At 46.8% G+C, this 16,523-nt stretch overlaps 1 protein-coding gene across 1 annotated transcript in view; it reads right to left on the bottom strand.

Annotated features, from left to right (window-relative positions):
- The window catches only part of EML2 (EMAP like 2), a 33,132-nt gene extending 16,809 nt beyond the window's left edge, over positions 1-16,323 (bottom strand). Inside the window, exons 1-4 of the mRNA XM_066581497.1 lie at positions 16,185-16,323; positions 15,610-15,783; positions 14,229-14,352; positions 6,428-6,529 (exon numbers count right to left, since the gene is read on the bottom strand). Coding sequence (XP_066437594.1) covers positions 6,428-6,529; positions 14,229-14,352; positions 15,610-15,783; positions 16,185-16,251 — 467 coding nt within the window. The 5' untranslated portion in view covers positions 16,252-16,323. The remainder of the gene's footprint in view (positions 1-6,427; positions 6,530-14,228; positions 14,353-15,609; positions 15,784-16,184) is intronic.
- Between the last annotated feature and the right edge of the window lie 200 nt (positions 16,324-16,523).

Raw genomic sequence — 16,523 nt, 5'->3', positions numbered from 1 at the left:
GAAGCTATAATTATATTCCGACAGGAGAGTAAAAGCTAAACGCTGGCCATACCCTGAAATACTATTACACTGGGTGACGTAAAATTTTACTTGTGTTGCGCCCCCTTGTGTTAAAAAATGCTAACTGCGACCTGAAATTAAAAAAAAAATTTTTTTTTAAGGAGATTTTTGCTCAGACTTCGCTGCATACAATGTCACCTTGACCTACAAAGTGCTTGTTTTTGTGCCTCTTGGTTTACTAGTTTGAACGCAATGACTCTTTTTCCATTGAGTATTGCGGTTCAAAAGGGGGGAGGCATAGGTGATCTGGGTCATAGATGATCTAGGTGTTGTAGATCAGCTATTGGGTTTGGAAAAAAAATAAATAAATGATTTTGTGCTACAAGATTCCGAGCCATGTGAAATAGAACATCAGAACGATTATTTAGTACTAATTCAGTAAGAAACTGCAGATATGCAAACAGTTATCAGAACCTCTGTTGATAATGCATATGTTGAGCTTTTTGCAGATGGTACCAGGGTGAGGATTGATGACTCCACATCGGATATGCAGTGGTCACACAACAAGATGTCCTAGAAGCAGAAGCTCTGCCTCCGCATGTCACAGTACAATAAGCGGAATGGAAGGCCCTCACTGAGGCGTGTAGAGTGGCGAGAGGTAAGACCGGCAATCCTTTACACTGACTCCTGGTATGCATTTGGCATAGCTCATGATTACGGCCCAATATGGAAGGCCAGACAGTTTTTTACCTTAGCAGGACAACCAATTGAGAATGGTGCAACGGTACAGAGTCGCATGGAGGCCCTACTTCTACCTGACAAAGTTGAGAGTTCGCACCGATTCCTACACTGGAGAGGCGAGAGACGACACCCTCGCTGACAGCGCAGCAAAGGCAGCGGCCCTCAAGCCGTGGAAGAAAGAAGAAAGATACTGACAGCATGAGTCAGTGTTAAAAAAAACTTTGGACATTGACAAAAATTTGGACTTTGATATGCTAAAGACTTTTACAGTTACCAGCCAGCAAGGAAGGAAAGAATAAATGGACTAATATGGGAGCAGCAGAAACAGGACAGCGTGTGGTGAACAGTCAACAGCACTTGCCCACCACAGTTCCTGTATCCCATGATGGCCCAGCTGATGGACGCAAAGACCCACCTAGTAAAGCAGTAATGACGACGACGCTTGAAAGAGGTTGGGCGACTTCTAGGTTCTCTGTAGCTGCTGCATCATTTGTCCGGTTTAGCATGATCTATGCCATGGGTAAGTCAGGGCAGAAGTAAATTTGCCACACCACACTTGCCGGGACCACTCTACCCATTTCAGGGATTGCAAATTGACTACGTTCAGCTCCCACTTGTTGGGAAGTATGAATACGTGCTTGTTGTTGTTGATGTCTTTGCAGGTTGGAGGCCGACCCTGTTACCAAGGTAAACAAGTAGGTAACCGCAAAGAAGCTCATGAACGAGGTAAACTGTGAATATGGGGTACCAGAGGTGATTCAGAGTCAGACAGAGGTATAAACTTCGCAGGTGAATGTAACATGTCATGTCTGCTCTGGGTGTATCCCAGGCCTTTTACATACTGTACCACCTTTAGTGTAGTGGAAAGGTGGAGAGACGTAGTGGCACGCTAAAAGTAAGATACTTAAAAATGACGCCACTTTGGAAAGACTGTCATCCAATAGCCTTATACAGTGTTAGATATGAACCCAGGGGGGATTATACATTATCTCCCTACGAGATTGTTTGGGCTAGCCCCAAGACTAGGTCGTTACTATCCTCAGTAGTTACAATTACAATCTGATGTGTTGACTGAGTATGTGATTTCCGTTGTTAAAGAACTAACCAAAGCCTATGCACAGGTGTTCTCTTCCAGACTCAGAGGCAGACACTGGGACACATATCTTGCAGCCTGGGGATTGGGTGTGCATCAAGAAGTTCCCCAGGAAGCACCCTCCTGAGCCCCGATTTGATGGCCCCTACCAGGTGCTTCTGACTACTGCCACAGCTGTGAAACTAGCCGAAAGACTTACATGGATCAACGCTTCATACTGTAAGAAAGCTTCAGATCCGGGAGACCAGTCTTAGTTGTGCCAAAGACGTTACTCTGGTTAGGGCTAGTGAGAGAGGAAGGTAGCAACTGGAATCCTTAGTCGGAAGAATATGGGGGTATGGTTACCTTCTAGTATAACTCGTCCAATGCTCAAGTAGCCGCATATTCCTTCGACTATTGTACTGTGGTCCCGTGTCTAGGCGCAAGATCCCACCGCAGGCCAGATTTAGCTCAGTCCAGCTGGTTATATGACTTATATACCCGGGGAATACAATATGCTTGCGCCACTGATAACGTCTGGGGAGAAGACTGCCGTTATTGGGGATTAGTGGGATGGAACGCAGGAACAGACTAGTCCTATAAACCGCGAAGTGCCTTAAATAAGAAAAATAGGAGCGGGAAATCCCTAATTAGTCGTATAACCCTCCTTGAGAATAATAAGGACAGCAGGTATTGGAAGGCTGAACTTAGTATGCTGCTTGGTTTTAATGCGGTTGTTACACTAACCATGGGAGATCCAAGCCCGGGGGACGGGGGAGACTTATAGTCTGGGGACATACCGGTACGGGAGGATAGATCCCTTAGGGAAGTTTAAAATAAGGGATATGGTAGATGCAGCCGAATGGAAGCCTTCACTTAGTCCCGTGCCCATAATTAACCCCCTCCGCCGTAAGATAAAGACCTTGACGAACATGATGATCATAGCCGACCCTACCTTTTGAGGACACCTTGACAGTAGCGACTGGCTACTCTGACCAGAATCTCTGGTTGGAGTTGATGAGGTACAATGCTAACAGGAGCAACAAGTCTAACTGTTGCGTGTGCGGTAGTGCCCGACTACACTCGGGGATGGTCCCCCTAAATCTCCCTGTAGATGCTGAAGAGTGGTTTATTAGTCTCTTCACGAACATTTCCGCTAATTTCACTGTCCGTGAGAAATGAAAGAAGGAATACTCTATAACTACTTAAGTGTTTGCACCGGAGAGAGTATTACTGACTACCCTGGAAACTACACCTGCCAGGCAAATAGGCAGGGTGGAGGGAGATTTTTGGGGAACTCACCAACGGGTATTGCTCCTCCTACAGTATGATAGGAGGGGAATAGATGCAGAATCAGGTCCAGTCCTTAGGAGACGTTTACTGGCTTTGTGGAGACATGAGGTAGAGGACCCGCCTGGAGGGTAATTGGACAGGGGAGTGTGCCTTAGTAAAGCCCTTATGCTCCTCCACATCCTGTCAGACACCAACGTTTCCCTTGTTTGAAAAAGATGAAGAGCCAGTTCCGATAATGCCAACCACATGCGCTACCAAAGAAAAAGGAGAAATGTACTAGTACTGTGCCTGCCCCGATCTCCTAAGATGGATTGTCAGTGGAATTCCCATTTGCCTAGGGATAGTGCAGAAGACCTTAGGTTCCGGCGAGGGCACACCCTGTGGGGTGTTAACTTGTACAGATAGAGGGTATGGATGCCCGGAAATGAGCCCAGGGAATCCATGGCCTCCCTCTGAGGTGAGGTAGGGATCCCCCCCTCCTAGGAGTAGGGACTTACGGGCAGTGGGAAAACCCTGACGCAAGGGTGAGGCGACTTGGACGTGTTCACCATTAGGACTATCTCCAGGAGGGACACTGGTGTGGGTGAAGATTAGGGAGTCCCACGCCGTGCGTACCTGTGTACGCTACTAGTATTGTAACATTATGCTAGAGCGAGAAGAGAGACCCCTGGTGGTAGTTTTGATCTACACGTGTACATTGACGTCATGGGATAGCCAAGGGGGGTACCTGACAAGTTTTAAAAATTAGAGACCAAGTTAAAACTAGATTCGAGTCCACTTTCCTGATCATTAGGGTAAATAAATGTTGACTGGATTAATTATGTTTATTATAATTAGCAGTGGTTTATAAATTATACTAGAGACGCCTTATAGGGACTAGTCGACCAATAGGACCTACCTCGACTATGACTTTTTTAAAAATAGAATGGCCTTAGAGACGACTTTAGCTAAAAAGGGGAGTGTCTGAAAGATGATAGGGGAGACTTGTCATACCTACATCCTAGACGACACGTGACCCGCGGGTAAAGACGCAGTTGCCATTAAGAAGCTGACCGCACTAACTAAAAAGAGCTAACTTTTGGGACCAGCACTCGCCATGGATGAGCGGGTGGTAAAGGATCCTGGCACAGACGGGCGTCGCTGTTGTATGTGAACTGATGGTTATCTTTTCTGTTCTAGTCTGCTGTGTTATCCCCTGTGTCAGAGAGACCTGTGAAACTGATGCTGGAAAAGCCGCTCCCACCATGAGTTTGCTGGATGCATCCCCAGAAGGAGTGGACAAGTCCTACACCCCCTTGAAGACCCTAAAACGAACCTTCAACGCGCTCCAGTTATAGGCTCATGCGCAGAAGACTGTGAAAATTAGATAAAGAATTAGAGGATAGACATTTTAAGGGGGGATTGTGATAGACATGATGATTATTTATAAAATGTCTATCGCTTTGTATAACCCAAATGTATTATGCTATTGTAATGACTTCAGCCTAATGTGGAACTCTGCTGCATAAGGAAAGAGTTAAATCACAGTGTTATATGTTATTGCTTGAGTGTTTTCCCAGTCCTCCCCATCCCCCACACACAGAATCTTCTTGAACAAAGGGATATCTACTTTCACTTTCAGATTTGGACACATGTTAAAGACAAAGGCTTCTACTTGAGAGAGGTGGGGAGAAGGGGAGGCGGGGGATTCTATATGATCCGACAAATGAGAATCCTATATGTTACTGATGTAACCTGTTGCACGCCCATTGTGTGTCTGTACAATAAAAGGCCCTGTCTGGCTGTTTCTGGGCAGAGAGCCATTTTGGATATGAGGCTGATAGCTTGTGTCTAATTTGCTCCACGATGATGTGTGCACACGATACAATTAGGAAAGCGACAAAATACCCCAAAAGCCTGCTGGAGAAAATCATAATCCAGTTCACTATGTATACATAACTGCACCGCATCTGTGTACACAGCCCCTCCTCCATCTCATCTGCACACCGCACTTATTGTTCACCAATAATAGCTCTTACTCGTAAATTACCTGATGGCGGCGGTGTGACTCCAATGTGATAACATACAGTGTGACTACACTACGATAACTATATGACTACATGATAACAGGCGGTGTGACTACAACATAACAGATGTTATGTTGTAGTCAAAGCACCTGTATCGTGTAGAACATGATAACAGGTTGTGTGACTACATGATAACAGGTGATATCACTACAACATAATAGGTGGTGTGACTATATGATAACAGGTGGTATCACTACAACATAATAGGTGGTTTGACTATATGATAACAGGTGGTGTGACTATATGATAACAGGTGCTGTGACTACATGATAACAGGCGGTATGATTACAATATAACGGACATGTGACTACATGATAACAGGTGGTATCACTACAACATAACAGGTGGTGTGACTACATGATAACAGGCGGTATGATTACAATATAACGGACATGTGACTACATGATAACAGGTGGTATCACTACAACATAACAGATGGTGTGACTACATGATAACAGGCGGTATAACTACAACATAACAAATGTGTGACTACAACATAACTGATCTGTGACTACATGATAACAGGTGGTGGAACTACAATATAACAACTGTGTGACTACGACATAACGGATGCTTGACTACATGATAATAGGCAGTGAGACTACAACATAACGGACGTGTGACTATATGATAACAGGTGTTATGACTACAATATAACTGATGTGTGACTACAACATAGCGGACATGTGACTACATGATAACAGGCGGTATCACTACAACATAACAGGTGGTGTGACTACATGATAACAGGTGGTGACTACAACATAACGGACGTGTGATTACGTGGTAACAGTGTGACTACAGCATAATGGACATGTGATTACATGATAAGAGGCGGTGTGACTACAACATAACGAACATATGATCACAATGTAACTGGCGGTATGACTACAATATTCTGGGTGGTGGCTCTACAACATGATAACAGATGGTGTTGACTACAACTTAATGAGTGCAATGATAATATGGTGGTGATGTGAATACAATATGTTGATAATGGTGTAATTATGCATAATGATGACAGCGGCGGTAACGCTATAACATAATGCTGATGTTGTTAGTACTGCCTGATGAAATGCAGCCCTGCCAAGACCCCACAGCAGCTGTATTGAAGGTTAGTATTGACCTTCTCGCAGACATGTAGAAGTCGTGGCGGAGACCCGCAGGTCACATGTCTATAAATGGCAGTCTTTCAGCAAAATGCTTAGTGCCATGTAATGTGTGGAGCGACAGTGGAGGCGACGCAAGCACTTACCCATCTCTCCTCCCACCAGTGGACACCAGTATCCTGCTCCGAGCATCTGACATAACCCCCTTCACAAAGGAGAGACGTTCCGGGGAGAGTGAGCGTCGCACACTATGAAAGAAACACATGAGTGGTTTCATCTGACCAGTACAAGCACCAGAAATATGAATAACTTACCCCTCCGCTGTGGTCCCAGTGATTGCTGTGCCAGGAAATCAGATGGCTGCTGCAGGCAATGAGAGGCTGTGATAGCACCGCTTGTTCTCCTGGCATCGGCACTCACATGCTGAGCGCCATGATGCCATGAGTTCAGGAATGTGATGCTGCAGTCTGCTATTGGCTGTAGCGATCATGTTATTTCCTGTGACATCATGTCGCAACAATCACCGGGACCACAGCTTCTGAGCTGGATCTGGATGGCCTCAACGGGGTAAGTATACTTCAGTTTATTGTTTTAATGCAGGCACTGCTTATGAATCTGCGATCGGGCAACAGGACATTCCTTTTAAAGTGACCCTTCAGTCCTGGACAAAGATGGCCATACCGCATCTCTAACTTCATTTATTTGTTGTTGTTTTTAGCCGTTTAGTCGTTCACGCCCCTCGGCGACCCTAAAGGCAAGCTCCCTCCACGCTTTTCGGTTTTGTACTGCTTCTTTTAGTTGTGTGATATCCATGCCAGTATCCGCTCTGGCAGTATCAGCCATCGTGTCCTTTGGCGGCCGGGTATTCTTTTGCCACTGATCTATCCAACCATTATAGATTTTTCTAGAGACTCTGCTCGCATTACATGGCCAAAATACGTGAGCCTGAGCCCGTTCATCTTGTCCTGTATGAGCCTGAGTCCAGTCATCTTGTCCTCCATGAGCCTAAACCCAGTCATCTTGTCCTCCGTGAGCCTGAGCACGGCCATCTTGTCCTCTATAAACCTTAGCCCGGCCATCTTGCCCTCCAGTGAGCCTGAGCCCGTTCATCTTGTCCTTCATGATCCTGAGCCCGGTTAGCTTGTCCTCCGTGAGTGTCAGCCCGGTTAGCTTGTCCTTCATGAGCCTGAGCCAGGTCAGCTTGTCCTCCATAAGTCTGAGCCCGTTCAGCTTGTCCTCCATAAGTCTGAGCCCGTTCAGCTTGTCCTCCATAAGTCTGAGCCCGGTCAGCTTGTCCTCCATGAGCCTGAGTCCGGCCATCTTGCCCTCCAGTGATATATCAGGTCTTATACGATTCAGGACTTCTCTATTACTTATCGTCCAGGGTATACGCAGAAGCTTTCGCCAGCTCCACAGCTCCAACGCATCAATCCTCCTTCTATCAGCTTCCCTCGCAGTCCAGCTTTCACACCCATACATGGCTATGGGGAAAACGGTGGTTTACACTATCCTGCATTTAGTTGTGATGCCGATATCCCTCCTTTTCCAGATTTTGTCCATGTTTAGTATTGCGCTTCGCCCCAATGCTATCCTACGTTTTATCTCTGGCATAGATTCTCAAGCCTGGTCAATTTCTGAGCCAAGGGAGATGAAGTCTCGCACTCATTGTACGGCCTCATTGTCGATTTTGTTTTGAATTTGGCCATTTTTTGCAGTTGTCATAATTTTAGTCTTCTATATATTCAGGTAGAGGCCCATTTTTTCACTTTCAGTTTTAATCTTGCATATCAGCGGCTTCAGGCCTACTTCTGTTTCTGCCAGCAGAGTTTTGTCATAACATTACGAATATTGTTGATGTTTCTTTCACCTATTTTCACCCCGATTTCCAATTTGCCTAGGTCCATTCTCCGTATAATCACTTTCACATGTAGGTTAAACAAGAATGGTGAGAGGATGCAGCCCAGTCAGATGCCTTTGGTGGTCCCAAACCAATCTGTGTCCCCATACTGTGTTCTCACAGCGGCTTCTTGATTGGTATAAAGTGATTTTATTAGCTTGACTAGATATGCCGATACGCCCGGCTCTTGTAGGGGGCGCCATAGCTTGTCATGGTCGACACAGTCAAAGGTCTTGATGTAATCGCTGAAGCACATATAGATATTCTTTCGGTATTCTCAAGCTTTTTCCATGGTCCATCGCAGGTTTGCAATATGGTTGCGGGTGCCGTGTCCTCGCCGGGCCTGCCTGCGCATCAGGGAGCGCCGCTTCAACTACTGATCTCAGTCTTTCCTGTATAATTTTGAGAAGAGTCTTGCTTGCGTGCGAAATGAGGGTTGTTGTTCGGTAGTTGGAGCAATTCTGGGAGTCGCCTTTCTTTGCTAGAGAGAGGAAGACCGATCTTTTCCAGTCATGTGGCTATTGTGTGGATGCCCATACTGCCTGGCACAGCGCTGTGATGGTTTTCGCTGGTACTGCCAGCAATGACTCTGCCGGTATGTTTTCTATACCTGGCGCTTTATTTTTGGCTAGTTGTTTCATTGCCATAACCACTTCTGACTGAATAATGGAGGCTCCCAGTTCACAGGCTCCACCTCATGCAATGGTCCAGGTATGTGGTTGGAAACCCTATAAAAGAGCTCTCAAATGATTCATTTATTTATGTGTGGGTGGTGTGTGTTACTGTGTCACTGGATCGTGTGAAACTGAATAATGATCATTCAGTGTAAACGCTGCCAGCAACTGAACGACGAATGATAATTCACTTGCATATCATTCCCCGTGTAAACATGTTGCGTTCCATCGTCTTCTAGCTCCGACATCTGATTAGAATGGAATGCACACTATGCCTCAGACACCCACTTCACCTCTGAGACAACCCCGGAAGATGACGTCACGGCAACTGCCCCGCGATCCGTGCACAGAAACCACCCGTCTACCAAGTAAGTTAATATGACTATGTATAAATACATGCTTGTACTGATTGCACTTAATGCTTGAAAAAGGCACACTAAAGCGCCGATACGCGTTGCGTACAGAATATTTTTATTTTGTCTTAGTAAATATATTTGGATTGATTTACAGCCAGTAGCTATATGGCTACTTTTTTTTCTTGGTCCACCGAACGCGGAAACTTTTTCCAGCACTTTTTTTGCACATATTCTTTATATATATGTGCCCACCATGATTGTGTGGGCATATTCTCCTTGGCTGCTCCCCTGAATTTCTGGATATGGACGGGATCAAAATCATCACCACAACTAATATCAAGCCGACCTGGACTCAGATGCCAGCGGGTTGCTTTCCAATCAGGAACCCTGCTGAGCACCGGATAAGTCCCATTATTTTCATCCTTTTTGCACTTATTTAGATGCATTAATTCACCACGAGGCACTGTATAACTATTTTATTGTGTAAACAGGCAGTCCTTCATCTATGAACAATGGCCTGGTTACTATGGATAGAGGCGGCTGGACGGAAGAGATTTCTGGCGCACCACCTGCATTCACTTAGCGATCATCGCTCCTGTGTCAAAGCAAGGAGCGACTCCTGTCTAAAAGGACCCTAAGGCCTCCCTCACACAGGGCGTTTTGTACAGCGTTTAGCGCTGCCTTTTCAGCCCAGCGCTAAACGCTGTACAATGCTCCCATTCATTTCAATGGGGCTACTCACACAGGGCTGAAAACGCAGCGCCTTCAAACGCTGCGCTTTGACAGCGATGCAAGTTCTATTTTGGGGCGTTTTCAGCATTGCGTCACTCATTAAAATGAATGGGCAACGTTTTTAGCACTGCTGAAAACGCGGCAACACTTGGTGCCGCATTTTTGGCAGCGTTAACCGCTCGCCGATTTTCGGGGTGAGGGCTTGCAATAGAAGCCCTACCACGAAAATCAGTCCCAGCTAAGTAGAGAAAAGAAAAAGCAATACTCACCTAGACGCTGCAGTCCGGGTCGCGGCCGCTGGTCTCTGCCGCTGATCCGGGCTTCCTCTGCACTCACAAGTCTATTGCCGTAGGCCAGGTTTGAGAACCCTGCCTCCGGCAATAGAGTGCTGTGATTGGTTATCGGCGCGCTCGATGTCCAATCACAGCCCTTCATTGACTGTCTCAGCCAATCAGCGCCGGCAAGCTCTGATTGGCTGAGACAGACAATGAAGGGCTGTGATTGGGCATCGAGCAGGCACCGACAACCAATCACAGCACTCTATTGCCAGAGGCGGGGTTCTCAAACCTGGCCTCCGGCAATAGACTTGGGAGTGCCGAGGAAGCCGGATCAGCGGCAGAGACCAGCGGCCGCGACCCGGACTGCAGCGTCTAGGTGAGTATTACTTTTTTTTCTTTTCAGCATCCTTGGCTGCGTTTTCAGCCAAGCTGAAAACGCAGCCAAAATGCTGGCATAAAGTATGCCAGCGCTGCTGAAACGGGGCGGAATCTGCAGTAAACGCAGCGTTGAAAAACGCTGCGTTTCTGCAAACGCCCTGTGTGAGGGAGGCCTAAGGCACTGCACCTTTCCATGTGATCAGCACAGGCCAATCAGTGGATCAATGGATCGGCCCGCATAAACAGGCAATTGGTCATTTATAAACGACTGTTTTTTTTTTTTTTACTGTGAATAGACGCGGGTGAGCCAGACCGATGCCGGCCCGCTCCGCCTCTATTCACTCATTGATGCTCTTTCTTGTGTGAAAGTACAGCAGCAATTAGGGCTAGAACAACCTGTCAAGCATCTGCGCCAAACAGTCATCCCATGTAAAAGGACCCTTAGGCTAAGTTGACATGGGTGAGTGCGACATCAGGCCGTGAATTACGGCCCAATATCACGCTCGCCAACATACGATTTTGCCACGCATGCAAGGCATTTTGTAACAAAACCGCCTCTGATCACTTGGGGGAAGTGGTGAGGCCCCATTGAGAACAATCAGCAATGCGAAAGCATGCTTAAAGATAGAACGTGCTGCGATTTATCTATTTATTTATTTTTTTTCCTGCGCCACGACGCAGGAAAAAATGTGTGTGACCCCATTCAAAAGAATGGGGTTTGTATTCATGCAAGATTGGTACGTCTCGCAATGCACAAATGGTGCACGATTTTATCACCCATGTGGTGCCGGCCTTAACCTACCGATGTTACTAATACACAGTGTGCATCAGGTAGTTAGGAAAGCGGTGCAGCCATCTTTGTTTCTTCTGGCAGAGCACTTTAAGGTGCGGTTTTGGAAGTTTAACGCAACTGCAAGTGTTCTAGAACAGTCTAGGGGAACTCGGTAAAATGTTCCTAATGAGAAAGTGAAAGACATTCCAGTAAAGTTTCTGAGAATTTCGAGGAAATCAATTCACAAGCATAGAGACAATTGAAACGTATCGCCACTGACAGCACATCGAACACCACGTAAGCAGCATCACATGTATCTTATAAGTGCAGACTGACAACAATTAACGCCGGACGACAAGCCACAGAGACTTTGCTACTAAAATGCTTCATTGCATCAACAGTGACAGTCACTTTCTTGGAAACATCTTGTTCTCAGACAAAGCCACATTCTCGTAGGATACGCCAATTGGCATAATATGTGGCTATGGGGAACCGGAAATCCCCGTCTACAATGAACATGTCCAAGATAGCCCAAAACTGAATGTCTGTTGTGTAATGAAGGACAGGATTATTGGTCCATGCCCAGTAACTGGCCCCCTTTGCCCTGACATGTTGGATCAGTTCCTGTATCCCCAAGTAGCCAATCTACAACCTAAAAACATCTTCCAGCAAGTTAGGATCCCCACATTGGAGTACAGATGTTTGGAGTTCCCTTAATAATCCCTCTGTTGTTACAGGAAGGATCGTGTATTTGTGACTACAGGGAATGATCCCCCAGATCTGTGAGCCCGCATCCGGAATACGACGGCTACTGTAACAGTGGACATACTGAGTACAGACTAGATATCGTCCCTGCTGCCCGTGGGGCACACGGAGAGGGTTATTAGTAAGTTGTGACTTCTTCTTACATTTCCTGTAGTTTCATTTTTCTACCCTACTTTCTGCTCTGCACTGACAAAATGGGGGAGGTCTGAACAGAACACGCCAGAGCCATACACTGTATACAGTGCCCACTAAGTACCATACATCACCCAGATATGGGGAGGAATTTGTTTTGCAATTTCTGCCCCTCTTGTAGTATGAAATGGTTGCACACCCTGTATCTGAGATAAGATTTGCAACTTTTCTCATCTTTCACCTCTTTCTTGAACTGTGGAGAAACGTGGATGGGGTTTCTGGGAGGGGTGGGACTACTATTACTTCAACTAGCTTCTTTGACTATCTGATGCATACTGTGTATTGGTATATATCATTACTAATGCAAATGCTTTCAGCCAAAAACAAATTAAAAAATGAAAAATGAGAGGAGTTTTGTAAGTTCCTATATAGTCGGTGTACACCAGTAGCAGTATACTGTATAGAACCGGTAACAGTATGCAGTATACAGCCGGGATGCTTGTGAATGCTTTGTGCACACTACTGGTCCCAGGCAGCCAAACTGATGATGCACAAGACTGGAGTTGTAGTCCTAAAAAGGACTGTTGGGTTCTTTGAAGATGGATCCTTGCCTAAACGCTCCTTCTAACCTACACTAACGCTCTCCTTCATTCACAGCAGCTCTGTCCCTCAGCTAATCCAGCCTCCGTGTGAGGCGAGCATCAGGTGACCTGAGTTTTTATGATTCTAGGTCACCTGATCCGGCCAGCCAATCACTTCTATAGACGTGCACAGGGTCGGCACGTTATAGCAGGAGGTGCCAAAGCCTTCCCTGCATGTTCATTAGCTAAAAAAGCCACTAAATATGTGGGGAGGGAAGGGTGAAATTTTCACGAACACCACGTGGTGCTCGCTTGAGTAACGAGTAATTTCGAGTATGCTATCGCTTGAACAAGCAGCAAGCTCAGACGAGCATGCTCGCTCATCTCTAGTCATTAGTCTATAGGCTCCTTCACATATGTACAGTGTAAAATTTATGTGCGCAAGACACAGAGAATAGAATCCATTGACTTCAATGGTTTCGTACACATTTTCCGGTTTTGCACATGGAAAAGAATAGAACATGTTCTATCCCTTTCTGCGCATTTGTACACCAAAGGTCCCCGTAGAAGTCTGAGGAGTGCACAAATACGCGCGCAATGTGCAACGGGATCCACAATACGCTACTCAGGAACACATTTGGAACTCATTAAGCTAAAAGCCATTTAAATCGAGGCATGTTCATCTGTCTCACGCAAATGAACATGCCCTGAGAGCGTAAAAAGTCCAGTAAAATACGCCAATATGTTCGTAAAAAAGACTTGTTCATAGTACAAATACATTGCTCTGAGGCCCATGTGAAGGAGCCCTAAGACACTACACCTGCTTTGAGTGGCCCGCTGTCAGAGCAGCATGTAGAGTCTTGCATGATATACATAGTGTGTATCAGGTAGTCAGAGAAGCCGTGTGGCCATCTTTGCTTATCAAGTCCCATAGGGTGACTTTAAAGGGGTATTCCCGTGATTCCACTCTCTGGAATATCCCTTTAACTGTTGTGTATCGTACATTGCCCAGATAATGCCCCATCATAGAGCTGCAGCCACCTGCCTCCCCCTCCTTGCCAATGCTGTGCAGTAGAGTTATGCTGCCATCTGCTGGCAGCAGATGGTAGCACTGATAACATGGCATTGACTACTAAACAGAAGGCTCCCACATCTCACAGGCCACATATGTGGAGCTTCCGAAGACTTGCACCATATCAGGAAGACTCAGAAGTCAGTCATGTCACATGTCACTAATTTCCAGTTGATGTACAGGGCGGTTTCAGCGTATACAGAAAATGGTTCAGCCACCGCCGGGTCATGTGAGGTCACTGAACCAACAAAGAGCAAAACTATACGAAAACCTCTTACTGACCAATCCAGAGTCACAGCTGGAGACTTACCTCTTAGAGAAGGCTGGGGTGCCTCCTTTTTTAGGAGATGAAGGAGAGGTAGACATGCCACTCCTCCTGCGTGATGTCATACCATTCTGAGAAGACCGCGGTGGAGGCTTCACGATATGAGGGCCTGAAAATACAAAAAAATCATAAACACACAAAGGCATCAATAGCTTCCTACCACGAGATACTTCGTGACATCTTGTCTGGCGCCTCTAAAAGGCTCAAGCTTTATTCCTCCATACATGCAGCATGATAGAAGCACCATATGCTCTCACAAAGTGAAGGCCCATTTACACTGGACGATTATTGTTCAGAGTTGTTCATATCCTTGCGGGAGTTTGAACGATAGCCGTACCGTGTAAATGCATGCAGAGATTGAATGACTGCTGCTTACAGTGAATGGAGGCGAGCGGGGGAAGAACGCTCCCCGGACCGCCCCGCCTCCATGTTGGCCACGCTCTGAGCAATGCCAGCGACACTCGCTCCTGTTTCACTATGAGATGCTGTTGGGCATCGTTTGCCCGAAAGTTTGTCCCGCTTAAATGGGGCTTTAGGAAGTGCTGGAGACCTTTTTACTATCATCCTATCACATTTACTGCTGACAACCAGCCTATATATCCTGTCTAAGAGGTAGTCACAGCCCCGCCCCTTGGTGATGACATCACTGGTGTAATGACATGTGATCAAAAATGAGATCCGCACGCCTTATACTACAGTAACATCATCTATTACTACTGACAACCAGCCTGTATATCATGTCTGAGAAGTAGCCACAGCCTCACCCTTTGGTGATGGCATCGCATATATAATGATAAGTGTTCAGACATGAGATCCGCACACCTTATACGACAGTAACATTATCTATTACTGCTAACAACCAGTCTGTGTATCCTGTCTGAGAGGTAGTCACAGCCCCGCCCCCGGTGATGACATCACTGTATAATTACATCTTGTACTATGGTAACTGCTATGGAGCACAATTACCATTTGTGGGACTAAAAAGCCCAGCATGTGCTTACACAGAAAGCAAGAACTCTGTGCCATCAATATAATTGTGCCCCCCCTTTATATACAGGTAGTCTTTACTGCCATTGTGGGAGCAGTCCTGAGGGTTGTCCTTAGCGTCACCACAGGTAACATCACGGCCGCGGATTTAATTTGTGTTTTTTTTACCTGACATTTTTGCATTTAACAAAACAACAACATAAGGAGCAGGCGGCAAATTCACCGTATTATAATATCTGCAGGAAGCTACGACATGTGAATGAGCCCCGGGATATCAGTCCAGGGCGGACCCCCCTCCCCTGTCTATTATATAGAATACAGTGAATGTCGCCTCCAACAGCAGGAATAGTGCCGCCGGGGGTCTCTCATGCCTCCTTACCTTGCCTCCCCCGCAGAGGGTCTCCTCTCTCCTCGCACACTCGCAGCCTCCTCAAGGCATCGCTCAGGGCCGCTCGCAGAACCTGCATCTCGTCCTCCTGCAGCTGCAGCCTCTGCTCCAGATTCGATATCCGGTCGTCAGTGTCCATGGCGCTGGGACCAGAAAGGCCATCATCTGGGGGGACGAGATGTTAGAGCCCCCTCCTGACATACGGGGTTAATAATCATCCCATCGCCTTGCACGAGGTATTTCATTAGCCGTTATGAATAATACATGGCCCCCTCTGTGCCCCCCTCACCAGTCCTCCATGGGCCTCAGTACCCTCCTTCCCCCCCATCTGCATGATGCCCCCTCCCCCGACAGTGCCAGGCGCTGCCATCCTCATCACCATCACCTCCTTGCCCTCATTACTCTATGTGGAGGCATGAGGCACAGTGTCCTGATGCCATGCTGTACGAGGCGCGTCCTCGACCTATTTTCTATCTTGCCCTATCCTGAGGCCATTCTGGATATCAGGGTCCCTCCTGGTCTCAGGGTGGCGGTCGAGTGGGAGTGATGGTGCAGTGGGCACTCACCATTGCAGTACTGCAGGAGGGAGCTGGTGTCGTAGACGGAGCTGCCCCCGGCCCCGGATTCTGACATGTCGCCGTCTGTCTCGTGTCTGGGTGTATTTTCCTCTCGCTTTCGTTGTCCTCTGTTTTGTGTCTTCCTTTCTCTCCCTCTTCTCACATCCCTCTCGCTCGCTCTCTGGTCGCCATGGTAACTGCTTCCTGCAGCATCTTCTCCTCTGGTCCCCCCGCCGTTCCATCACATGGGCCCCGCCCCCTGGAACAACAAAAATGACACAAAGTAACACATTCCAGCAGAAACGGATACACGATGATGTCATCAATAATTCGGACAGCAATATGGGG

This window comes from Eleutherodactylus coqui, chromosome 10 (assembly GCF_035609145.1).
Source record: "Eleutherodactylus coqui strain aEleCoq1 chromosome 10, aEleCoq1.hap1, whole genome shotgun sequence".
Classification (NCBI taxonomy): domain Eukaryota; kingdom Metazoa; phylum Chordata; class Amphibia; order Anura; family Eleutherodactylidae; genus Eleutherodactylus; species Eleutherodactylus coqui.
Note: the sequence above shows the minus strand (reverse complement) of the source record. Positions and strands in the feature narration are given on the sequence as shown.